The sequence below is a fragment of the Sylvia atricapilla genome, chromosome 12, assembly GCF_009819655.1.
Source record: "Sylvia atricapilla isolate bSylAtr1 chromosome 12, bSylAtr1.pri, whole genome shotgun sequence".
Taxonomy (NCBI): domain Eukaryota; kingdom Metazoa; phylum Chordata; class Aves; order Passeriformes; family Sylviidae; genus Sylvia; species Sylvia atricapilla.
In genome coordinates this window covers 2,259,161-2,285,829 of record NC_089151.1, presented here as the reverse complement: position 1 = coordinate 2,285,829, position 26,669 = coordinate 2,259,161, and the positions used below count along the sequence as shown (strand labels likewise).

General features: G+C 51.3%; 2 protein-coding genes across 9 annotated transcripts in view; both read right to left on the bottom strand.

Annotated features, from left to right (window-relative positions):
- Positions 1-24,354, bottom strand: part of LOC136366441 (large neutral amino acids transporter small subunit 1) — a 33,720-nt gene extending 9,366 nt beyond the window's left edge. For 2 of the 8 annotated variants that reach the window (XR_010744527.1, XR_010744528.1), the window contains exons 1-7: positions 23,172-24,349; positions 12,226-12,351; positions 4,075-4,180; positions 3,658-3,702; positions 2,182-2,305; positions 975-1,078; positions 246-342 (exon numbers count right to left, since the gene is read on the bottom strand). Coding sequence is in view for 4 of the 8 variants with exons in the window: in XM_066327497.1 (XP_066183594.1) it covers positions 246-342; positions 975-1,078; positions 2,182-2,305; positions 3,658-3,702; positions 4,075-4,180; positions 12,226-12,351; positions 23,172-23,754 (1,185 nt within the window). In the remaining 4 variants the exon portion in view is untranslated. Of the gene's footprint in view, positions 1-245; positions 343-974; positions 1,079-2,181; positions 2,306-3,657; positions 3,703-4,074; positions 4,181-12,225; positions 12,352-23,171 lie in introns of all 8 variants that reach the window. The other 6 variants (XM_066327497.1, XM_066327496.1, XR_010744529.1 and 3 more) reach the window with 6 other exon arrangements.
- The window catches only part of LOC136366440 (large neutral amino acids transporter small subunit 1), a 268,449-nt gene that overhangs the window by 8,886 nt on the left and 232,894 nt on the right, over positions 1-26,669 (bottom strand). The gene's annotated exons all lie outside the window — the stretch shown is intronic.

Genomic DNA, 26,669 nt, shown 5'->3' with positions numbered 1-26,669 from the left:
TTACAGGACCTGTAGTTCCAACCTCTGCCATGGGCAGGGACACCTTCCCCTATCCCAGGCTCCTCCAAGCCCTGTCCAGGCTGACCTTGGACACTCCCAGGGATGGGAGGAATTCAAGGCAGAAGTGGACAGTGAGGACATGATGGGAAGGGTCCATCTCGTGTGGGCACATGCAGGAATGGCTGTGTCTCCATTCCAGAGGGATCCCAGCCCTGCTCCATGCCCCAGCCCAGCCCCAGGCTCACCGTGAACACCAGGGACGGGACGGGGGTGAGCAGCCGGGGGTGGATCATGGACAGGATGGAAGGCAGGTGCCCCTCTCGGGATCCCACGAAGAACAGCCTGGGAGGGGACACAGAGAGGGGACACGGTGCAGTCACAGCCCTGCGGGCCTCTGTGCTCAGCACAGAACGAGTGGGGCCAGCCCAAGCTCAGCCCTGGCAGCTCCGAGGCAAGGACTGGAACTCCAGGAGTGGAACAGCAGTCCCTGACTCACCAGGAAGGCTGGACATGGCCAGGGAATGCAGGAAGGATGGATTTATATCCTGCTCTCCAGGGACAGCCATTAAGTGACCCCTCAGGCAACCCAGGGATGTGTCAGAGCCGGAACCATCTCAGTCTTGCCCCTGCCCAGCCTTTCTCCCCTTCCCGAGGGATTCTCATCCCTGAAGTTTCCCAACTTTCTGCTTTTCATTAAAGTCACTTTCTCAGCAGCCTCGAGCCCTGAGCCTGTGTCTGGTTCTGTTTATTGACCTCACCAGGACTTTGCCTGAGGAACAGAAGGCTGAGACCACTGAAAGGTTGCCTTTAATCTGGTTTTGAAGTCTGACTTTGTCTTCCTGCATTCCCACGTGGCCTCCAGGGCCCCTAGACTTTGTGTCTGCCCACAGCCACTCTCTGGAGGACAACTCCAAAGGAACAGGAACTGGGCACAGCCTGTAAACAAAACCCACAGGATTGAGCAAGGAACCTACCGGGAAGAAGTGAAAAGAGATCCATTGACAGACCCGAAGCACGAGAGCCCAACAAAGACAGGGATGATCCAGGACATGATACCGAGGTGGTAGTTCCCAAAATCCTAAATGGGGGACAACGAGAGACATTTCACACTCACCAAGTCCCCAAAACCTCAGAACTGCCTACAAAGAATATTTGGAGAAATCTCAACAAATGCCACAGCTCGGTGCTGAAGCTGTGACGGAGTTGCCCATATTCCCACGTGCTGCTCCCCTTTCCTGAAAAAGCAGATTGTGGAATTGCTGAAATGCATCAGCAGCCAGCCCTTCCCTCGGGGCCAGGACACGACATTTATCCAGCAGCTATCAGAAAGTTCAAGATCAAACGGAAACTGTGAGGAAACTCAGACAGCAGCTCCTGCCAAGTGCTGAGTCAGGAGCTGGGACACAGCCCTGGGGACAGCAGGGACCTGGCCTTGCAGCTTTTTGTGGCAGGCTCAGCCTGTGCTGCTCCACTGCGGGTTTGCACCAACAACACGGGATTGATTCCCAGCCTCTGCTGCTCCAGGCTGCACAGGGCTTGGAGATCCCGGGAGAGTGGAAGGTGTCCCTGCCTGTGACAGGAGGAGCCTTCAGGTCCCTTCCCATCCAAACCACTCCAAGATTCCTGCAAGGCTGTGGCTGGAGCAGGGTCTCAGTCCCAACCTGAAGGATGGAGTGGTGTCACCTGAGGGGCTCAGCTCATCCTGGGCTGGGAGATTCCCCTGAAGCTCTGAAATAATCCTGGTCAGGCTCAGTCTGCAAAGTCTGCTCCCTTCTGAAGCCATCAGGGCTCCTGACCACACTGGCATTTTAACTAATAGAAGTATTATTTTTCTCTCTTCATTAAAACAAGGAAGACAGGGAGAGAGAACAATCCAGTTCAGTGTTAACTGAGTGACCTTTCCCCATAAATATCAAGCTCTGATGGGCAGTCACAAGGCCAGCAGCAACCTTCCCTAGCTGGGAATGAAGGGCAGCACTGAGTGCCACCCTCGCTGCTGCCCAGGATAATCCCCTGGGGATCACTCTGTTCTTCCCTGCTCCCATCACGCTGCTCTTTATCTCCTGCTCACCATCAAGCAGCCCTGACCAGGCTGGAACAAAGCAGGAGATTTGTGCAGCGATTCCAAGGCTGATTTCACCTGCCCTGGGATGAGTCAGGCTGGAGCAGCGGGGATCTTACCACGGCCACGGCCTCGGACGTCAGCATCTGCTCGGTGCTCAGCGTGGTGAAGTAAGCCAAGTTGGTCAGCACATACACCAGAGTGACGACAGGCAGGGAGATGATGATAGCCAGGGGCAGGTTTCTAGGAAAATAAAACATCCCTTGTGTCCTGGAGCAGCTCGGAGGAGGGAGCTGCTGATCCCAGGGATCGCCAGCCTCCTCGGCTCGCTCTGTTTGAGCTGCTGTTCCCTGCCTTTCCTGCTGTCCAGTGTCCCTGCACACACTGCTCCCACAGGAGAGGGGACATCCACCAGGGAACAGGCTGCCCAAGGACTGGGGGAGTCCCCAGCCCTCAAACACCACGTGGATGTGGCATTTGAGGCCATGGTTAGTGGTGAACATGGTGTTGGTTCATGGTTTTAAAGGTTTTTTCCATGGTAGAAAGGATTTTTTTGCATGGACAGGCCCTGGCTGCCTGGGCAAGCAGGAATCCAGGATCACCACAAAGGCAATTAATTCAAAATACCCAGTGGCACCAGCACAGGGATTCTCTCTGAGCAGAGGAGCTGCCTTGTGCTGGGGGGATTCCTGGGGGAGATGGGAATCTCTGGGATGCACTGGGCAGTTTTAGGCTCCACCTAAACTCAACTGTCTGGCCTGAGGGAACTCAAAGAAAAGGAGGTCAGGCACAGCCAAAGTGGGTCTGTGAACTGCCTGTGTCAGTACCAATTTGTCTTTCCCAACAGTTTAACTCCATTTGTGAAGGGAAAGTGCAAAGGGAAACCCTGCTTGGTGCCACTCTAATTGCTCCAAGCTGCAGGAGCAGAGTCAAATACCATGACTGCATCCAGCAGACATGAAAATAATTGCAAAATGCAGCTCCCCTTTTGCTGTTTCTCTGGGAAGGGGTGGATCCAGCCCTGTGCTTCCCAGCAGGCACAAAGCACTCCCAGGGTCAGCCAGGATGGGCTCTTGCACAAGCCCCCAAGCCTCAGCTCCCAGGCACCTTCCCAGGAGCAGAAGGGATTTCTCAGCAGTGTCCTGCTCTGCTGAAAGCCCCAAATAACCCTGAGAGGCACGGGCAGAGCAGGAAGCAGCTCTTGCTCAACAGGATGGGGAGAGCACGGGACAAACACATGGACAGCAGCACAAACACACGGACAGCAGCACAAATGCTCAGTGGGAGTTGAACCAAGGCAGCAGCAAAGCCCTGAGTGCTCTTTCCTGGCCCATAACTCACAGAGGTGTCAGGATAAGGAAGTAGATTTCTCCCAGGGCTGATAACACGGCACGGGAGAGGAGAGAAAACAACAGCCCTGCTCCTGCCGGGATTATTGGTCCCTTTCCCTGATTCCAGGTGGAAGGCCATTAATCAAATTTGTTTTCTCTTTTTAGGATAAAGACCTTGGCTTCCTCCTCTGTTAAACACACAAGGGGCTTCCCCCAAAACAGCAGCTTTTCCCCCAGGGAAGTCATGCCAGGATTCACACCTACCTGTAGGGATTTATCATCTCTTCTGTCACAAAATTCAAGTAATTCCTGCAATTTCAAAAGGACAGGGGTTAATCCTGGTTAGTCCATGGCATAAATGAAACCCTCCAGTTTAACTCATCTGCACAGGCATCCCAGGAGGGGCACAGGCACTGATCCTGTGGGAAAACTGAGGATGGCTGATGTCCAGGGCCAGGCTGGACAGGGCTTGGAGCACCCTGGGATAGTGGGAGGTGTCCCTGTCCACTGGATGATCTCAGAGGTCTCTCCCAACCCAAACCATTCCATGATGAAGAGGGCTACAAGTGGCCTGTTTCCACAGCAAATTGAACAGCAGGCCTGACAAAGGAGCCCTGCAGGAGCTTCAGTTTGGACTTGGAATCAAGGTCGCTGTGGAAGGGAGAGAGGGCTGTGCCTTACCATCCTCCGTAGGCAAAGAGGCCGCTGTACAGAGCCAGCACGATGTTCCCCACACCCAGATGGGTCCCCTCGAAGGATTTCTCAGGGGTCAGGTTTTCCACATCACCTGCAGGACACAAACCTCACTCAGCACCACGGGCTCTGAACCCCAAAGGCCTCCAGAGAAACCTGGAGGCAAGAGCTGCTCTCAGGATTCAATTATCCTAATGACCACGGGCACGTTTTCCCTCCAGTTTTCCAGGGATCAATCCAGCTGGGTCCATCCCCAAATGATGACCCCAAAACCTCATCTCAAGCAAAGACTGACTCCTCCAAACTTTCTCACGCTGCGACGTGCTGTCACCAAGGTGATGGCCCAGAGACATCCTGGGGACCTTCCTGCTGCAAGATGCTTTTGCAAACAGAGATTGTTAGGTTGTCCTCTCAACTCAAGACTGCTGGCCTTTGATAAAGCCCCAGGATTTCCTGCACTTCCACCAGCCACCCAAACCCCCAGAAACCCAGGATTTCCTCTGGTCCCACAAGCCACCTGATAAAGCAGAGGCCTGTGGCAATCCCTTTGATTGAGGGAAGTCAGGTTCTGGGGGTTTGGATATCACAGGTCACCTTCTTTAGGGCCTAATGATCAAAAGTTCCTGTTGTGGATCTGCTTTTGAAAGAAAACACCAGAAATAGAAGATTTGATTGTGCCTCTGCTCCCAGCTCTCCCCAGGCAGCCCCAGGTTTATTTATTCTGCTTTCAAATGCTCTGCAGTTGTTTTGTTCCCCGTCTTTGATGCAGGGGCTGGCTGTGGGACAGGGATGGCAGAGCCACGCTCCCAGACAGAGTGCAGGGAATGTGGTGGGATCCAGAGGGGCACCTCTGCACCCAGGGAGCCCTGGGGGAGCCCATGTGATTCCTCTTAGGGCACCGAGCTCTCCTAATCACCCCAGCCACTGCATCACAAGGCAGTCAGCAGAGCTGCAGCTTAACCCTTCATCCCTCGGCACAGGGCACCCAGGAGGTGCTGCTGGAAGAGCTCAGGGATGCTCCAACAGCAGGGATTTTCCCTCTGGATGGCCTCTCTTCTTGCCTCACTCCGGGAGTTCCCCTCCCCTGTGCCACTGCTGCAGAGGCTGGGTGACAAACGTGGATGGACCAGCCCTGGAACAGCTCCCTCTCATCTTCCCAGTGCTGGGAAAGAAGGATTCCTTCTGGCTGCACCATCGTCTCCTGGAGCATCTGCCCCTCATGGGGCTGCTCCAAACCTCTGCCAGTGACCTGGAGCTGCCCTGTGTGGGCAGAGAGCTCCATCTCCTCTTCCTTCCCTCACCCTCCAGCTCTAGCCTGATCCCTTCCATCCTGGGCATTGCTCCTTCTCCTTCCTCCTTCCTGCTCCTGCTGAATCCTGACCAGGGTAGAAAGATACTCCCTGTCACAGCATGGGAAATGCTCTCTGCTCCCCAGGCTGCCCAGGGAACCAGCAGCCCTCTGCCTTTCCCTGGCTGGAACCCCCTCATTTCCATCCCTCTGCCTTTCCCTGGCTGGAACCCCCTCATTTCCATCTCTCTGCCTTTCCCTGGCTGGAACCCCCTCATTTCCATCCCTCTGCCCTTCCCTGGCTGGAACCCCCTCATTTCCATCCCTCTGCCTTTCCCTGGCTGGAACCCCCTCATTTGCAGGGAGATGCTGTGGCTGTGAGCTGCAGGACCACAGCAGCAGCTCATCCACAGCCTGGGAATCCATTCAGAATTCCCAAACCCGAGGTGTGCAAGGCTCCTCCTGCCCAGAGCCCAATCCCAACTGTTCTCTGCTGGAGTCACCTCTTTCCCAGCAGCTCCTTGCACCAGGAAGGTCTTCCCTGCATCTCCTTTGGGATGTGCTCAAGGTCTATTTGATGCCCTGGAGCCTGTGATGCTTCTCAGCAAAATGCAGCAATCCTTTCTAAAAACACATCTGAGTGCAACAGGAGAGCCAGGAAATGCGGGGACTGACAAAAGGCAGAGTTTAACCTCAATTCCTGCCTTGCAGGTTCTGCACAGAATCCCAATTTAGCCCAGGTGAATCAAAGGGCTGAGCAGGAGAGGATCACATTCCACTGCATCCCTGGGGCTCAGCTCTCCCCGCCTCATTTTCTGCCCTTCCTGAATAATTACCAGTCTGGTTCTTTCCAGGCCTTTTGTTATGGGAATAAGAGACACATTTTGTTCACAGTGACCGTAATTAACTACTGCAACAGCACACGGATGGACTGGGAGAGCAGGAGGCTCTCCAGCATTTCAAACAGCCCTCAGGATATCTCTTCTCTAAGGTGTCAGCCTCTCCATGTTCCCACTCTGATCCATGGATCATCCATCACCTTCAGCACCCAGGAGGATGCTCCCACCTGGGAGCAACAGAAGCCCCACTCCATTCCTTGTCCACAGCTGGACACCAGCTCTTCCAAAATCCTCCTTCTGCCTGTCACAGGCAAAACCCTCTCAGGCCGAATGTTCCTTCTCCTGAGGCAGCCAAGACTTCACTGCCCTTCCCACACCTCACCTTTGGGAAAGCTGGAGCTCCCCAAAACCTCCCAGTGAGCTTTTAAATTTCCCATTTCTGTGCCCCAGGGTAAAACGGATTTAGCAACGTGTCAGGACACAATTAAATATCCAGAGGAGTGCCCGTATTTCACCATCCCCAGCACAAAAAAAAAAATTCTTCCTTGTAGCTAATTAAACCTAATCTAAACCCTTCCAGTTTAAAACCATTCACCCCTCATCCCCTCAACAAGCCCTGCTAAAAACCCCCGGAATTATTTCGGTTTGATCCCAATTTGGACCTTTGATCCAACCCCACCCTGTCAACCAAAGCGGGGTGTGCCCAGAGAGGAGGAGAGTGGCTGTGCTGGACCATGTACAAACCCTCCCAGACACTCCATCCTTCAAGCCCCGACAATTCCAGCCCCGAGGCTTTTGGATCTGCAGCCTTTGGATGGAATGAAGGGTTCCAAAAGCCTGGCTGAGGCTGCCAAGCACGGCCTTGGGGCATCCTGAGCTCATCCCTGCCTCATCCCGGGCTCCAGGCGCTGCCCTGCCCATGCCCTGCACCCCGGAGAGCCCCAGCCTGGTTTGAACCGGCTGTTCCACCGCACTCTGCTCTACAATTAACCAAATTAAGGTAACGAGCTGTGACACAAAGCCCATTTGCTGCTGCTCCAGCTGCCAAGCCCGCGGTAATTGTGCCCTGTTCGTGTTTGGGCCCTTCTCTCCTTCCTTCTTCAAAAACCTTCATTTGCTCCCAGGTCATGTCTAGTCTGGTTTTAAGAGCACGGCGATCTCCTCCTGCACAAAGCATTGCAGGGTAATTAAATATTTTCCACTTGCCCCAACAGCGAGGAGAGGGAAGGTGGCCACGGAGAGAGGGGAGCCCTGAGCATGGAGTGTCCGTACGCAGAACCCCAAAGCAGGGGATGGGCTCGGTTTTCTGGGAAAACCAGCGACAATTCAGGGGGCTGAGTCGGGAAAAGGAGTGTGTTGGCACCTGAATCATGTGCAGCTGTCATTTAGAGGGCAGGGTGTGTCCCTGCTTCCCTGTCCTTTCCTTGCTGACACACTTCTGGGACGGAAGGATGAGGAAGGAGCGTCCCTGCAAAGCTCTCTGCTGGAAAAGCACCAAGGTGGTGGCATTTGGGATGCCACAGGGACACAGAGGGCAGGAATGTTGTGCCTACAATCCTGCTGGAAAAGCACCTCAGCTCATGGTGACATTTGGGATGCCACAGGGACATAGAGAGCAGGAGTGCTGTCCCTGCAATCCTGCTGTGTCCTCAGGAGGGATGTTCCCTTCTCCACAGGATTTGGCTCCAGCTGCCAGGAAGGATCCTGGGTGGGAGCCAGGGGTGGGGAACATTCCCCTGCTTTGGGCTCCAGCCTCGTGTCCCAGGCTGTGGCCAGGACTGACCATGGAATCCTGGAATGGTTTGGGTGGGAAGGGACCTCAAAGCTCATCCCATCCCACCCTTGCCATGGCAGGGACACCTTCCACAGCATCCACCTTCCCAGGCTGCTCCAAGCCCCATCCAAACTGGCCTTGGGCACTTCCAGGGATCCAGGGACAGCCACAGCTTCCCTGGACACCAGGGTCTGCCCCAGGGGACAATCCCAACCAGCTCTGCCACCCCCACCCCAATACTGTTTGTGAAAAGCTGTTTAAAGGTGATGTTGTGGCTGCAAATCCTGAACTCTGCCGGGAGGGTTCTGAAACTACCAAAAGGAAGATTGAGACCTTCAGTGAGCAGAGTTTGGCTCTTCAAAGGCCATTTTTGGTACTCCAGGTGCAAGAAAACGTCTGGCACTGTGGAGTTGAGACATCTGGGGGCTGCTTTCATTTATCAAATCCCTTTTGCTAGAAAACAAAACCTTTGGCCTCTGTCGTTCTCCCTGGGGGTTATTTTGGTAGTTCCCACTTCACTTTTTTCCCCTGCCTTTTTTTTTTTTTTTAATAGTTTTTGTTGAAGAATCCTGTGATTGAGAGAGAGTGAAAGAAAATTGACTTTCTCTTCCTTTCCTGCCAGGCTTGGAACACCCTGGGACAGTGGAAGGTGTCCCTGCCCGTGGCAGGGTGAAACTGGAGGAGCTTTGGAGTCCCTTCCCATCCAAACTATTCCACGATTCTACAAAAAAAACAATTAAAAAATAAAAAGCCCAAATTAAACCCAAACCTCCTGGCCAGGTTAAGCTCTGCTCTGGAGTTAAACCTGCCTGCTCTGTCCTTAATTGACCCCACTGCTGCTCTGGCAGATGCAGCTCTGCATCCCTGACAGCCCAGGGAGAAAAATGCTGCTGCCACCAAACAGCTCCTGGAGGCACCACACAGCAGGAATTTTACAGCCAGGAAAAAGAAAAGGGACGATCAATAAAGGGACAATAAATCCAATAAAAGCAATTCAATAAAATCAGTATTAAATTCTATTTCTCCAAGTTCCCAAAGGCCCAATTCCAGGTTTTTAAGCAGAGCTGCTGGTGAGAGATCTCAGCAAGGGCTGGAGGTGCATCCCTGCTCCAGCTGCCTGAGGGCAGAGAAACATTCCAGAAACCCTGAGGCCTCATCCACAGGAAAAAACAGATGGAAAAATATGTCTGTGATATGTTTTTTTTTTTTCTATTTTTTTGACATCAAAACCTTTCCTGAATTTCCTCACCTGTAAAAAGCACGAGGGTGTGCTTAAGAAACACTCAGATTTTTTGATCATTTCACACCTCAGTCAGTTTTTAAGGGAAGGTTTTAAGGTCTGGAGAGGATATAACCACAGATCTCTGTGTCACATCCAGGGCAAAAATATCCCTCAAGCCTGGTGTCCAAACCTTCTCCATGATCCAGTCCCAGATATCCCACTCCCCAGCTGAGGAATATGGCCAAAAACTACCCAGAAAGCAAATTGAGAGAGCTGATAAAATAAGAGAACCAAAATAAATCTTGTTCTCATAATACTGGAGTGAAAAAAATTTGATCCTCTCTATGTTTTAAGTTGTTTTTACTATTTAAATAAGTTATTTCTATAGGTAAGCTATTTAAAGAAGTTAATTGTTATTTTAGTTTAATGAATTTATTTCTGTTATTTCCAGGGTGTAATCTGGGGGCCATAAACAAGGTTTTACACACCCAACCCCAAACCCAGGACTTTTCAAACCACACATCTCCAGCCCCACAAAGGCTTTTAAAAAATTCCATTTCTGGATTAATAAAAGAATTTCATCCCAAGCAGCTCAGTTCCACTGAGTCAACCTCCAAGCACTTGAAAGGCTGAGTAGGAAACCAACTTCCATCCTCCTCCTCTGGAAAGGGCAGGGAAGGAGTGATGGGAGACAGCTGCTGACAGGGAAATGTTCTTTCCTCTGGGGCAACATTGCCACAGAGTTTTTGTCCTTGAGAGACTCCTGCTTTTCTGCAAATCAGGAAAAGAGCCAAAAAGGGGATAAAAAGAGAAAAAGCCAAAAGCTGGAGGTCAATGCAGAGAGATTTCTGTAAAATCACAGAAATTTCCACGTTTGAGTAAAAAAAAAAAAAAAATGCGGTGTCACTCCTCTGGTCTGTTTATGGATACTGGGAGCACAAACCAGCAGTGGGACAGGAACCAGTAAAACCAGTTCACTGTCCAGAACACCCTGGGAATACACAAGTCAATTCCCCCTGAGACAGCAGCCCCAGACAAACCAGCTGGGTGCACATCTCACCCCAAAACAGCTGCCAGCTTGGATGGAGTCACCCAGCTGCTGCTGGGAAGAGTCCTCTTGGTCCAAAAAAACCCAACACTGGAATGGGCACAGGGTGTGGAAATGTGTGGGACAGAGCTGGAGGACAGGGCAGTGTTCTCCCACTGTCACTGCAAATGGGAATTTTTGTGCTTTCCTTGAATTAAAAAATGAAGAAAAAAAGACGATTTCTTGCTGTATCCCTGCTAAAAGCATGGAGTGACCTGGAATGATTGAAAGGAAAATGGAGCAAGGTGCAAACAGCAGGTGGGAGCTGAGCAAAGGACAGGAAAGGAGCTTGCACATTCTTAAGGACTTAGCAGAGAGCTTGGAACTTCCCTAAGGAGATTAATAAAATCCATGTTGGAGCCCAGGCAGAATCCCAGCTGTGGGATTCTGGACAAGCAGGAATGTGTGATTTGGGACAAAGTGTGAACCAGGATCTGCTGTGGATCCCACTCTGATCCAGTCTGGTTTGAGTACTGGGTGCTCAGACAGGGAGGAAAGTCTTTCTTACAGGTGTCACTGTCCAGGAATTGCTGTTGATCTCCCTGCCAGGTGGATCAGCAGGAAAATAAATCACATGGAATTCTCTCTGCCCTGCAAGGTCTGCACAGCCACAAACACCTGAAACTGCAACAAACTCCAAAGGAAGTAAAACAACTCCTAGGAACTCAGGAGGGGAAGGAGGGTGGTTATTGTAACAAGAAATCCCTTCTGGGTTACAGACAGAAGTCAAGGGAAATCTCATGGATTTCCACCTGAGGAAGCAGGGCAGAAAGTGGCTCAGCCTCCCCCTAAAAAGGCCAAAACAACAGCACATTCTGAAGAGGCAAATTAAGATTCTATCTGCAAACAAAGCCCAGTTGTAGAGATCTTCATGGTAAAATGTTAACCAAGCAAAAGAGATTTATCCTGACTTCTCCTTTTCCTCCTGGGAGAGAATCAAAACGTTCAGCAGAGCAGCCTGGGGAGCTGGGCAGAGGCAGGAGGTGTATTTTATGATAAGCCTCAAACAATGTCCCTGTTGAGTGTCTGCACTGAGCTGGAAGAAAATAAAAACCTCTGACAAAGCAAGAAATTCTGCAAAGACAGCACTGGCTCCCAGAGCTGAGACAGGAATTAGAGACCCACAAGCACACACAGACACACCTCCTGTGCAGGGACACGATTCCCTGGAGGTTTTATCCCCTTTTAGGAAATAAGGACGGGACTGCTCCCCAAGAAAACATTTATCCCCACAAAACTTGCGCAAAAAAGCCACACTTTGGTTTAACTGTGAGTTAATCAGGTTTGGAACAAATTCAGATGGGTTTGGAACAAACCAATCTTCCCTGCTTTGAGAGGATTTTATGGGAGCATGAGCAAACCAGCAGAACCACCAGAAAAATTTGCTTTATCTTCCCATTTTTATCTCCTCTTGCAGGTGCCAGTGCTAGCTGAGAGCTCCAGTCTCTCTGCACCTCATGGGCTCTGTGTCCCTGGGTGACCCAGAGCTGGCCTGAGCCACTCCACACCTGGAACAGGATGAAGGGAAATGTGCAGGGGGAGTTTGTGGAAGGATTAAGATGACTGAGAGCGGTTTGCACATGCAGATAATTCTTTGTGAGCAAAAGGCCACGGGTCACAAAGAGATTTCCCTGTGCAGCAGCACCAGCACTCTCACTCCCTGCAATCCCAAAGGGAGAATCCACAGCCTCTGTGTAACACTTTAAATGGTTTCAGGAGCACAAAATCAAGCCTGGCAGTGATATAAAATATAAAATCCCACAAATAAAATACAAAATTCTCAGCGAAGCTGGAAACATCCCCCCAAGCACCTGAAAGAACGGGGAGGTTTGTAAAGCTCTGGAACACCTGGGGTTGGACTCCTGGCCTTTGTCCCTCACCCTGCTTTCCCTGCACAGCCCCAGAAGGAGAAGAGAGAACAGCACTCACCTTTTGCCAGCTGCACGAAGCCCAGGATGATGATGAGAGCCAGCGCCAGCAGCTTGGCTGCAGCAAAGGCGTCCTGCACACGGGTGGCAGCTTTGACACTGTAGCAGTTCACAGCTGTCAGCAGCACTGAGGGGACACACAGGGACAACGTCAGCACCCAGGGAGACACACCAAACGCACCAAAAATCACTAAAGGGAATCTTGAGGTGGGATATTAGGATGGGATTCCTCCCTGTGAGGGTGGGGAGGCCCTGGCACAAGGTGCCCAGAGAAGCTGTGGTTTTTCCATCCCTGAAGTGTCCAAGGCCAGGCTGGATGGGATTTGGAGCACCCTGGGATAGTGGGAGAGGTCCCTGCCCATGGCAGAGGATGGATTGAGATGTTCTCCAAGGTCCTTCCCAACCCAAACCATCCTGTGATTCCGTTTTGCTAAAACAACCAGTCAGAGCCTCCTCCCAGAAGAGAAACCCCCTGAGAGCTCTGCAGCCTCACACTTCTCACTTCCACCCTTTCTTCTGGCAGCAAGTGGTTTGAATCTTGCCTTAGGATACGGAACAGCACTGCTCCATTGGAAAACACTCCAGAGGGCTTGTAAATTAAAGGACTTACAGCACCCCTCAGCACCAAAGTGCCTGGCCACAGTCCCCATCCCATCAGCCCAATTTAGTGCTGCTGTTGTGTGGAAACCCTTGAGGGATGTCAGGCTGAGCCTCCAGGACTGACCTGTGGTGATTTTACAACAGCAGCAGCCCAAAGGCTCTGATCTCCCAGCGTGGCACTGCCATTCCAGCAGGATTTGTTCTTGAGAAGCTCCTGCTGCCCACAAGTTGCCCTGTGCTTAATGCAACTACTGGGGCCTAATTCCTGATTTTTTTTTGGCCACATTCCTCCTCCATTCTCCTCTGTATCCCCTCCTGCCAGTGTGACTTTCCTGCCAGGCACAGCCTGAACCAGGCCTTGATTAAAGCCTCTGCTCCTGGCTGAGCTTCACCTGCTGCAGAGCAAATAATGGCCAAGCTCTGCTGCCCTCACAAATCATTGACTATTTTGGTGTCCTGCTCCATCCCCAGAGCCTGCTGCTTTTATGGACACGGGCAAATGTCACCCTGAGGGTGACAGTGCCCACGGGCTGGATGCTCTCCCTCCAGCCCAGTGACCCCTCACTGTCCCCTGGCCAGCCCCAGCCCTGGGCACTCACCAGCAGCTCAGGGAGGAGCAGATCCCAAATCTCCTCCTGGAGCTGGAGGCTTTTCCCTGCAGGATCCTTTCCCAGCTCTATGCTCTTTCCCAGAGCCTGCAGCTCCTTTTCACTGGAGCTGCTGATCAGAGCCAAGCAGCTGCTCCCCAAAACATCCCAGTCCCTCTCCTGGGGCTGTGAGCTGGAGTTTAGAGCATCCGATCCCAGAGTGGCTGGGATTGGAAGGATCTGACAGATGCAATCCCACCCCTGCCATGAGCAGGGACACCTTCCACTGTCCCAGGTGGCTCCAAGCCCCATCCAACCTGACCCTGGGCACTGCCAGGGATCCAGGGGCAGCCTGTGCCACTGTCCCAGGATCTGATGGCTTTCAGGATCACTGGCTCCTTCCCTCATCCTCCCATCTCCAGGATCAGCTGCCATTCCAACATAAGAGCGTTTAACGTGTGGAGAAGTGAGAGCTGGATGTGCCAGGAAGAACAGCACAGGATCCAACCCATCCCACAGGAGTGACAGGCAGCAGTAAACAAGGACTGGAGATGGATGTTGTGTTGTGCTCTTGGAGCCCCTTTGGGAGTGTGGATGAAATGATCCTGAGCTGTTTTTGGGGAAGCAGAGCCCTGTGGGGTCACAGGACAGCACGAGCTGGGCTCTGGCCAGGAGCAGGGCTGAGGGATGGTGGTGACAGATGTGCCACACCACTGTCCCTGTGCCAGGCCCCTCCAGGAGATACAGGGACAGGCCTGGAGGGTTCCCAGCCCCTGGAGCAGCCCCCTGCCTGTGGGGTCACAGCTCTGCCCCACAAGGGACCCTGGGACACGTCTGCCTCTGGGGACAGGGCAAAGGGACACGGTCAGACAGCAGCGAGGAGGAAACATTTCACCAAGTGACCTGACAGGGACAAGGAGACACGGGGAATGTCACCCAGCAAAACTCAGCCACTGAAAGCACCTCCAGCGAATCCTCACGGGCAGTGAGCTCTGGAGCCAGGATTCCCTCGGACCAGTGATTGTGCTAAAAATAAATCTGCCCTTGTTTACAGCGGGATATTTAAAGGATGAGCTCACCCATCTAAAACCACGCTGCTGCTGCTGCCGTGGTGAGGACAGCCCTGAGAGGTGTGACAATGACATTCCCTGCCCCATTTAGGCATTCTGTGGCTGTGTCAATAACTGCTTCACCCCCACTTTCAGCACGGATTTTGATGGGCTGTTTTCCCTGCTCTGGTTCTGTACAGAGCCCCCAGGAGGGTGGTGATGAAAATAAAAGGCGAAAGTTTCCTACACAGTCCAAATGTCTTTGTTCACTCCAAAAAACCCTTCAGTGCCAAATGAACAGACTCCCTAAAAATGAGTAAACACCTTGGGATCAGAAAGTCTGAGCCCTTCCATTCCATTCCCTTTCCTTTGCTTTTCCCATTTTACAGTAATATTTGTCTTTCCTAATGGAGCACACTGGAGTTTCTCCACTTCAATACTTCCAACACAGGAATGGCCAAGAATCCTCCAGTCTCGCCCATCAGGAAGAATCCAACAGACAACAAACAGTTTATGGAAAGCTTTTCCATAAAACTCCAGGACAAATTCCAGTGGTTGCTGAGCTTCTCAGAAGGCTGGGATCTCTTAGGGCAGCAAGTTTGAGGGCTTTGATCCCAGGTGCTCCCTGCCAGGCAGGGGCTGTGGGATCCTCCCGGCAGCGCTCCCCTCACCTCGGCTCCATGGCTCCAGGAAAAACATGGCAAAGCTGCACAGCTCCACCCTAAATCAGGGCACTGATACACAGATCAGGCTGTGCCCCCCTCATTCCTGCAGTGTTTCCCTAAGGCTCCAGCCCCTGGCAGACAGCAGCCAGGCAGAGCTTTGGAGTGACCCATTGGAGCTGTGAGCAGGAATCGTTCGAGGAACAGGGATTTCAGCCTGACCTGACGTGCCACAGCCTGGCTGAGCCAGCAGCCCCTCTCCAAAGCTTGACATAATTGGGATAATAAGTGTTAGAAAGCTGAAGGGATGGTAGATGGACAGGCAGTGACTTTTCATAGAATCTCTGACCGGTTTGGGTTGGAAGGAACATTAAAGCTCATCTTGTTCCAATCCCAGGGACACCTTCCACTGTCCCAGGGTGCTCCAAGCTCTGTCCAGCCTGGCCTTGGACACTGCCAGGGATCCAGGGGCAGCCACAGCTTCTCTGGGAACCTGTGCCAGGGCTTCAGCACCTTCACAAGAGCAAAAGCTTTCCCTACATCTAATCCAGCTCAAGTTATTTATTACTCATCACTCTGGCAGGAGAGATCCTGGTTTTTGCTCCCCAGGTGTTGCTCTTCCCTTCACCCCTCCAGGGACTGCTCCAGCCCAGCCTCATTCCAACTCAAACCACAAAGGCAAATCAGAGTTTCTAAATACACCAGGAGGTCTGGCTTCTGTATTTCCTCTGTCCTGCTCTCCCTGCTGGCTTCAGGCATCTCACTGAACCTGCTCCACTGGCACTCACCTGCACAGCCAGGGGATTCCCCATTCCTGATAGGAACAAGGACAAACTGATTGATCCAATGCCAGAGCCAGGACTTTACCCCCACAATTCTCACTTTATTGGCTGTATCCCTTTGAAGTCGCCTCCCAAGCTCCTTGCCAGACACAATTCCTAGAGGACAATAGGAAAAAAAAAAAAAAAAGCCTGCAAAGCAGACAGATAAATGGCTCAATCCCACCCAGAACACATCCAGGATAAATGCATGGAACAACAGCTGCTGTGTCTGGGGAAAGGGCAGGATGGGGGAGAGCTGAGGCTGTGCCCAGAGCAAACACAGCTAAACCTGGGCCTGCCACTTCTGATGCAACAGCCTTGGCAGGATTCCTGTCAAACAGGCAGGGCTGCAGCTTTCCCAGGATAACGGAGTGGAGATGGACAAAGAGCCAATTCCAGCCCCACATGGAACTGGCTGGGGGTCACAGGAGCTTGCAGGTGAAATTTCTGGAATGAGCACAGGAATGAATTCCTGAGGTACTGGCACAGCTGCATTCGTGCTGCCTGTGGGGTCACACACACTTGCACAATGTCCCTTTTGTCCCTAATTTCACCTCCTGTAGCATTCCCTGGGCCTGCCCAGTGGTGCTGCCAGTGGGATTCCATGTACACCCCTTGAACATGCAGAGATGTGTGGAAGTCGCTGCCTTTAAGGGACTAAACTCATGACCTTGCCCTTAATTCCCATGGGATTCCTGTCTGTGGTATCCCAGGACCCAGTGATAATGCAGAGCAGGTTGGGAACTTGTGGAGAATAAAGGAAAATTGAAGGGCAGTTCCCTCCAGCAGCTTTCCTGCCAGGAAAACAAGGCCTATGAGCCTAGAGACTGTCTGTAACTCACATTTCCAAAGTGCCTGGCCCTTGCTGCTGTAAGATGATGCTCCCATTTACCATCTGCCACTGGGTGATGCTGATTTTCCCTCACAGTTACTCCCAGAACAGCTTCAGCTCCTTTCCCTTCTCCATCCCACAGCAAAGGCTGCTCCTTTCCCTCCCCACAAAGTGCAGGTGACACTACAGCAGTTTTCTCTCCTGCCAACCCTGGTGAAAGGAGGTTTCAGGCAGAGACAGGACAAGCTGAGCCTGTTGGACCAAGGAACAAATCCCAGGGGTGGCAGGGCACAGGGAACAGGCACAGAACACTCCATGGCCTTTAGGGAATTGCTGCCTGAGCCCACCAAAGGTTGGAAAAGAGTGTTAGTCCACACAGGACAAAGAAAAAAAAATTAAGTTATACTGGCTAGAGTGGATTAAATCCATGGGAAAATCAATTCACCATGGCAAAACCACCCCACCAATTTTATATTCCAGCAGCTGGGATGGACAGCATCCCCCAAAGATCTGTGGTGACTGTTTCCAACTGCACATTCCAACACCAGACAGGCAGAAAATGCTTTGGGATGCTTCAACATCACAGATATTGACTGAAGACTTTGGTGCCCTGCAAGGTGGGGAAGGAAAAAAGCAGAGGTAGAAACTTTACAGATATTTCTGCAAGGACAAATCCCTGGAGAAATTTAACACCCAGGGCAATGAGTCCAGGAAAGGGAAAGGCCTGGGGGCACACGAGGCTGTTGGGAAGCTCTTGGCCCCAGAGCAAACGTGTCTATATTAAAATCTACTTATAATAATCAACATCCCTGGCAAGGCTTCCCAATTCCCTTTTTATTCCTCTTCCCAAAACAGCAATCAAGGAATGTTCATCAACAAAGGAGAAGGCAAACTCACCCTACCAAGGAGTTTGAAAAAGGGATCATCTCCAAATCTACCCTGGAGCCAGGAGCTCTGGATGCCCCAACAAACAACCCTGGGCATCCTGAACAGGATCCCAGTGGTACCAACATCCCATGATACCAGTGGGACACTCTGGCACAGGAAAACTCCAAAGAACTCCTCAGTGCTGGGAGAGGTGGCTCCTACCTGGAGACAGGAGTTGCTATTTTGGCTCCTGAGGAAGAAGGTTTTACTGCCAAGGTTTCCAGAGGACATGACACAACAATTTCACCACAGGAAGACAAACAAAATACAGAGAGAAAAGATATGGAAAAGCTCTTTCTCCATATTTGTCCCATTCCCAGCAAATAGACCATCCCAAACTAACCCCATGCTCACCTCACAGAAGCATCTTCCCAACAGAGAGCAGAATTTAATGTGCACAGAATTCAGCTCTGGCTGGAAAAACTGCATTTGGACCTCCTGGCCACATCTGACCCTGGGACTAGGAAACTCTTGGAGTACTCAAACCAAGTGATGCTGCTTTGAATGAGGCTGACCCTGGAGGGCTTCTCCACAAAAACCTTCCCAATTTGTTCATGGCAGGGCAGAAAGACTCTGCATGATCTCGGTGATAACACAAATCATCCAAACACAGAACATTGAATGGGATAACTGTTGTGAGAGCAGGAGAGGGGTGCTGGAATGGCAGTGGCTGCTCCCTCTGTGTGTTTCAAGAGCCCTCCAAGCCCTCATTGATTTCTGGAGAGTCCTGCAAGTGTCAGAGCCTGTTTTCATTAATGCTGCTCTAATTAAACACAGATTAAAAAAGCAACCTCAGCCTTGCAGCCTCTGCCATCCAGCAGGGATTCCACAGAGCCCTTCCTTCCAGTCCACTCCAACAAGGGCAATTTGCTGATGGAGCTTTAGTCCCTTAATCCACCTTTCTGGAGGAGAAAAAAAAAATAAATCTTCAAAGCTTCACACCCAGCTTGTCGTGGCTGATTAATTAAAAGCAGCAATGCTGCAGAATGAACCCACGTCAGGCAGACAAGGCCCTGGGTGTGTTTTTGTGTTTGCTTTTCACCAGTTAATAGCTGGTGAGGTGAAAATCCACACACCTGGAAAAAGAGCTGAGCTTGGCGGGTTGGAAGCAAAACCTTGATGTCAAATAAAGATTTTCCTGCTTCCCACAGGAGCTGTGATTTCTGGGTGGAATGCTGACACTGGATATTCCCTCCCAGCCACCCTTGGATTCCTTCTCCTGCCCTGACTCCCAGGTTCCTCTCAGGAGTGTCAGGTTCCTCCACAGGACAAGTGCTCTCAGACCTGCCTCAGCTTCTGCTCATCCTTTCACTCTCTGGCTGCTCTAAACAAGAGAGACAAATGGGGAATTCATCAGCATTCCCTGGGATTTCACCCCTGCAGAAGGAGCACCCAACAGCAGAGTTCAGAAGGGGTGAAGGAAGTTCAGATAAATGTTGAGGAAGATTAAAATTCCCTGCCTTTGATATTGCCGTGCTGGGGTGATTAGTGCCAGATTTGCATATCTAATTAACAAGTGAGACATGAATTCAGAAGCAAACTGTCAAACTGCTCATCTGACACTGGAGAGCAAGAACAAAATTCTAACAGCAGAATATCCTGAGCTGGAAAGGATCCACAAGGATTATCAAATCCAATCCCAGTTTTCCACCGTGCAGCAGATTTTACTGTCAGGAAAGGAGGGAATTCTAGAAGAAGCTGTGTGTGGCACTCAGGGTGTGAGGATGTGTGGGATGAACAGCTCAGGCACTTGTGGAACATCAAGAACTAGCTCAGGGCTGGGAGCAGCTTCATTCCCTGTCTCCCTGATCCACAGGGAATTGATTTACTGCACCACAACCTGGTGAAGGTGGCTCTGAGCAAGCAGGAAATCTGCAAATGATCAGCGGGAAATGAGGAATATCCACAGCACCTTTAATAAATCAATTTACACTTTCCATCCCTGAGCCTTCTCTGGAACACACAGGGTGCATTGGTGATTCTGACTGATTTTTGTTAGGATGTATCAGTTTGAATTGAAGAAATGTTCACACAAGTGGCAGCAGGATGGAAAGAAAACCTGAGCCCCTCACACCTGAGATGGAGCACAGGATCCAAGGTTTAATTCTCTGCCATGTCCAATATTGACACCGTAATGAGGATCATTAAATATGTAAATGCAGGACCTAATAACTGTCCCTCCACCCACTACAGAAGGAGTTAAACTGGTTTAGATGAGCTCAGAAGTCAGAGAATTGAAATTATTCCTGGGTTTTCACACTAATGCACACTAATGTTTCCTGAACTTCCAAGTTTTGGGTACCAAAAACTTGGATAGATTCTGTGTTATCAGTTTTGAAGCATCAACCATCCAATCTGACAGAGAAAAGAGATTCTCAGGTTTCTGAATCTGCAGTAACCTGCAGCCTGCAAAATCTTCAGCCAAATTTTTGAGGAACATGAAACGAGGCAGGCTCAGGATGAACATCGTGACCCCTCCTGCTCCAGGAAGACTTCCCTGGAGTGGATTCCCAGCTTTGATTTGGCAACCACCACAGGCCATGAAAGAAGCCCTGCATACCAACTGTGTGTAGATCACAATCTTCAGGGCAGAAAATACATTTTAGCAAGGTCAGTTCTTCTCACCACCCACTTTGTTTTCCTCAGCACCTTCCAAGGGAACAAAATTCCCCCTTCCAACCATTTTTTTCCTTTCACTCAGTCTCGTGATTCAGATTCTCTTAATGCATTAATTCACTCTCTGAAGTTCGTGGTGGCAAATACTGAACAACACATGATTTATTCAACTGTTCAACAGCAGCAAAGTGGAAACAACTGCAGTTATTCCTTCTCTTACTACTAACTGCGCAGCCAAGTGCATTCTGAGTGGAGATACAAACTTTGCAAGGAAAAGAGCTGGGACTGTTCTGCAAGGCTGGATTTTGGCTCCTGTGCCCCAGCCCCAGGTCCCAAATTCCTCTGCTGCTTCCCAAGCTGCTCTCCCTCATTTCGAGGTAACTCATTCATGTATGTGCTACAGCCCTATGCACAAATAGGTCATTTTTTCTACTCTAGAGCTTTTGAAAAGAATAACAAGTCTCTCTCTGGGCAGTTTCTGTTTGAGCAAAGCTGTTTGTGAGTCCCCACAAGTGTTGTGTGGCTCCCCGTGCCCTTGGAGAAGATTTACTTCACTTACTGTTCCTGGGTCACGGTGTGGTTTTGGCACCGGGGGGATGAAAAGCCGATTCCAAAAATCAAAGTTGCAAAAAAATCCAAGTTCCCAAAAGCTGCCTTGCTGAACAAACCTCTTGGAGCAAAGGAGACAACCCCACATTTAACCCAAAGCATAAACAAACCAAGAGCCAAGAGAGCAAGGGGGAACAGAGTTTAAAGGAGAAACACATGGGGATGATGCAGATTTGGAGAACTCCAAACCCTTCCCTTGGCATTTCAGGATGAAGGTTCAAGAACAAATTCTGCCGCAGGGAAATTCTAATTGTTACCAAAGGAAGGCTGGAGACTTTTCTTGGAGCACAGAATGAGAGCTGGCTTCAAGGAGTTTCATGCTGCAAATCCCCCAGCAGTGAACACATCCCAACATGGGCAGGTCTGTTTAACCCTGCACTGGGCTTGGATCAATAAAACGGGAACAGACCCATTTTTGGGAATGATGCTGAAGATGAAAAGTCACTTATGGTTAGAAACACGTTCTCAGAGGCTTTGCCAGCTCCAGTCTGTGCTTGCACAGCAAAACCTTGCCCCAAGGCAGCAAGAAAACCCTAAATTATACCCTAATTCCGTGTGTTTTCAGCAAAGAACACCAATGCCACATGCACCCATGCCCCTCTCCTGTGCACCCCTGAGGAAACCACAGTGCAGACTGGCAGCAAAGCTCAAAATTCAGATTTCCAAAAGGCAAGACACTCATCAGCAGGACTATTCCATGACCACATTACAGCTTTCTTAGTTAAATGATTAAATTTCCCTCATAAACGCCCTCTGAGTTGTAAAAAACTTAGCTGGAAATCCACATGCCTATGTACCTTTATATTCCTAAAATTTCAGCCAGGGACTGAGAAGTTTCAGTGCTGCTGAAGAAAGCACAACCCACTGCCCTGCCTGTTATCAATCCTATAATTAGCCCTATAATTTACCTCCCAAAGCCCGGGTCAGGTTGGCTATGAGATATTTCCAGACAATATATCTTCCCATAACGACCATGTGCTGCAGCTTTGGGATGCCTGAGATCCTCGGAGGGGGAAGGAATCCCACACAATCCCTCGGGAAAGGGCAGCACCAACGAGCAGCTTCCTCCTCAGCACTCAAAATGCAAAAATACAGAGATCACCTGCCTGGGATTTGGTACAGTGAACAAATAATGATTTATAAAGCCCTCGCAAAAGTTGTATCTTCTCCCAATAAAGGTCGTTATAAAGGCGTTAAATTCCAGTGGAGCAGAAGTGATTGAATGGAGAATGAGGAGGGAAGAGGCAGGACACAGTCCTGTGTTTAAAGGATTGAGAATTTGGATGGGGTGACTTCGCAGTCACCAGAGGAACAGAAAATAAGATTTGAAGGGCAAAACTGCAGACCCCAAAAGAGCAGAGAGGTGATCAAAAGTGCATCAGGAGGGATGTGTGTGCCCAGGCTGGCATCACTGGCCCCGAATTCATCCCACCGTCACTGAACTTCTCTGCAAGGCACCGCCCCAGAGACAGAACGTTTGCTGCCAAAATGAAACCCCACAAAACCAGGTTTTGAGCACGGTGTCAGCGCACACGGGGCCGGGAAATATCTCCTCTCCCAGGCTGGTGCTGAACGCAGCTCAGGGGCGTGTTCAGCACCAGGTGCTGGTGACAGATAATTCTTATCTTCACCCAAACCCGCACATCAACGTCCATCGGTGCCCTGCAGAGCTTGGGGACAAGGGGATTTTACCCTGCCCACGGTCCTGGGGGAGAGCACAAGAAATCCTATTCCAGCTGCCAGGAAAAATTGCATGCTGCATTTATTGCACGCTGCTCGGGAATCAGAGAGGTTCGCTAGCCCACAGCTGGCATTTGGGGAGTTCCGTGCTCAATTTATTACGGGTGGGGCCACATTTTCTGCGGTGGCTATACAAAGCAGCCAAAAAAATTCCACCAGGATGCAGCCAGCGCAGCACAGGAGGGATGGTGCAGGTATTTTGGGGAAGGTGATGGTGAGTAAGGAACCACGTGGAGCAGGACAGCGGGGACCTGCAGAGGGTCACGGAATCATGGAATGCCTTGGATAGGAAGGGGATTTAAATCTCATCCTGTCCCACGGGCAGGGACACCTTCCACTAGACCAGGATGCTCCAACCTGGACACTCCCAGGGATGCAGGGGCGGCCACAGCTTCTCTGAGCACTCCCTGCCAGGGCCTCCCCACCTTCCTAGGGAAGAAATCCTTCCCAAAATCCCATCGAACCCTCCCAGGTCAGCTCAGCAAGCCACGAGCCGCTACTTACGGACACACAGACAGGCCACCAGCTTGGCAGCCTCGTCGGGCACGGGGCAGGTGGGGAAGATGGGCTTGAGCAGGTAAGTGGCGAACACCAGAGCCACGATGTACTGCGAGGAGGGCCGGATGATGAGCAGCTCTATCCAGAGCTTGAGGAAGGCGGGCAGGGAGCCGTACACCTCCAGCATGTAGGCGTAGTCCCCGCCGGACTTGGTGATGGTGGTGCCGAGCTCGGCGTAGCAAAGCGCGCCCACGATGGAGAAGGCTCCGCACACGGCCCAGACCACGAGCGACAGCCCCGGCGAGCCGGCCTCCCGCAGCACGCCCGTGGGGGTGACGAAGATGCCGGAGCCGATGATGGTGCCCACGATGATGGCCACGCCGTTCAGCAGGGTGATGTTCCGCTGCAGGGTCACCCCCTCCGCCGAGCCGCAGGGCGACGGCGAGCGGGCACAGCCGTTCTCCTGCGCTCCTTCCAGCATCTTCTCCATCGCCTGCTTCTCATCTTCGTGCGCCAGCGAGGCGGCCGAGGCGGCGGGGCTGCGCTTTTTCAGCGTGTTTCGCGGGGAGCTCCCGCCGCTGGCAGACATGTCGGTGATGAGAGCGGCGGCGCCGCGGCCACGCCACCTTCGGCCGCGTTTTGTTCCGGTGCCGGTGGGCCGGGCTACGCTCCGGGAGAGGAGGAGTAAGAGAAGGAGGGGAGCTGTAGCCTACCGGGGATGCCGTAGCGTTGGGCTGGGCCCCGCAACGCTCCGAGCTCGGGCAGCTCCAACTGTCCCCGAGCCCCAAAAGGGGACACAAGGAGTGTCACCCGCCGGCTCTGCGTGTGGAGCGCTGCTCATTGCGGAGGGTCGGCAGCCCTTCTCCTCCCTGCGCTGTGCTCTGTGTGTTGCTGTAAAGGAGAAGGGATCCCTGTGTGTGGCCAAAGCTGCCTCTCCCGCTGCCCCCAGCCCCATCCTGCCGTGTTTTCCCGTCCCAATTCACAGGCGCAGGGCGAGGCCCCGGCGCTGCATCACCTGCACCTCTGCAGGGGCGCTGCGGGCATCGGCCCCTCCCGCCACACGCCAAAATGGCCAAAAAGGATCGGCCGAAAAGGGAATGATTCGCCAATCTCCATTCTGACACATGGCAAAGCCACCGAGAATGCCGGTTTGCACAAAGAAAATATGAAATAATTCGCCCGTCTGGCAGTCGTGCAGGCAAAAAAGGCAACGCCTGCTTCAGTGAAGGAGAGGCTCTGCATCCACTTGGATGCTACAGTAATCCCCGAGGAGCCAATCCTTCCGCAAATACAGATTCCCTCTTGCCCTGGTGCGAGGAGAGGAGCTCAGAGGTGGAAGTTCTGGTCGCAAACATTCCCTCTGGGGGTGGAAGTGGTACCTGCGAGGCGCCAGTGCTGCCACACGAGGAGCGGTGCCCAAAGCTCCAGAGCCCGCGGCTGATCCATCCTCCCGGAGCGGCCTCTGTGTGTTCAGACAGGCAGGAGGTGCGCGGCGAGGTTTTCCCCGAGAGAACTCCAGGGAAATGTGACATTCTGCGGGGGAAAAGGCAGATTTTAGTTACATTTCATTTCCACCATGATCATCTCCAGCCATTCCAGAATCCCAACCAGCCCAATCCTTTGGAGCACTAATCCAAACCTGACATCTAGTGGCTGCTCCGGGGCTCAAAAACCTGCTGCTGGCTTTAGGTAAACATCCCAATTCTGGAAGAGAGCAAAGACAGATATTACCTCGGCACTAATTAAGTACGTTCCTCCAGTTTTCAAGGAGAAATGGGATCCTGAAGAGACTGAAAAGACGCTGACAATTAATTAAAAATAAACAACGAAACATTTGTCACAGGTTTTCTGTAACCCCAAAAGCCTTTTTAGTTACTTTACTAGTTCACCATTACAGGCCATTTTTGTTACTGTATTTCATGATTCAACCCAGGACCATGAAATCAGGAAAAGAACCAGGCAGTTAAAACATCTGGGATTATCCCTGTGTCAGCCTTGTTACACCAGGATCCAGCAGACAGGATTGGGATTGAAATTAAGTATTCACTTCAGGCGTTTTCAGATGAATACTCAAACTCAGTTACATATTTGGGGGAATAAAATCCTTTTAAATAAATAAATCGAGGGATTTACTTCTCCAGTGCTCCAGGGCAAGTTCCTCATGACCTAGAACCAGCATCTCCTGAGCTGGAAGGGACCCACAGGGATCAACTCCAATTCCTGGCCCCAAGAACCCACCATGGGCATTTGACACCTGATTATGAACCCACACAGACATTTCCATGAACTCTCACAAGAACGGGACAGAGTTATCCTGTTCTAATTCTTCCAAAAGGGAATTTCTGGACTCCGAGCTGAGAACCTGGAAATTCCAGGCTCCAGAGGCCTTGGAGCAGCAGCCACTGAACTGCCCTGTTCCAAGCCTGACTTTCTTGCAAATTAACCCATGGGAGTTCATTCTGCAACTGTTTTTCCATTTGTATTCCTGAGAAAACACCAGCCTGGCATCGGGGTGTGTTCCCGGAGTGTTCCATATCTTCAAAGCCCTTGGCAAATGCCGAGTGTTGTTATCAGCCTGGCCATGAGCATTAGCTCTCCTCAGGCCCCCAAGTTATTCCGCAGGATCTTTGAAGACTATTTGATTATCCAATCAGTTCTCCATGTGCTAACACTCAGAGTTTGGCACATCAAAAAGGAGGAGGGAAGGAATGATTTGTCAGAAGGACAAACAATGAGCAGGAGCAGGAGCAAATGGACCATTTGTGAGGAGCGATGGGGATGTTTTGAACCAGGTCTTTGGAAAAGCTGCCTTGATCCAGCCACCCTTGCTGGCAGCAAATCCTCCATTTCTTCAGCAAACACCTCAGCTGTGCTGATAAAAGAGCTCAGAGCTGCTTTCCCTGGGTAAATGGAAGTGGTGGCAGCTTCTAGAACCATTAAATGGTCACAAGAGCAGAGCTGGCCTCACTCCTAACCCAGGCCACTCTTTCTGCAGAAGAAAATGGTTCCAGCACAGGGAAACCTTCTAGAAATATTACCTACAATTATTTTAGGGGGATTCCTTAACCAGGAATGGAATCTCTGTTCTTCCTATCAAAAGACATTTCTTTGGACTAATCCAGCTAAACAAAACCCGTGTGACAGCTGGACTCCCAAGTGTGGCTCAGCTGTGAGACAGAGAAATGAACACTTATTTCACCCAATGTTCAGAGAATCATGGGATGTTTGGGATGAAGGGACATTAAAGCTCATCCAGTTCCAACCCTGACACCTTCCACCATCCCAGGCTGCTCCAAGCCCTGTCCAGCCTGGCCTTGGACACTGCCAGGGATCTGGCACAGCTTCTCTGGACAACCTGAGCCAGGGCCTCCCACCCTCACAGGGATCGATTCCTTCCCAATATCCCACCTAAACCCACTCTTATATCAGCTGTTAACTGGTATCGGTAATTTCATTTATTTAAAGGGGGTTTTAGGGTTATTTGATAGCATTTTTGTAGCCCCA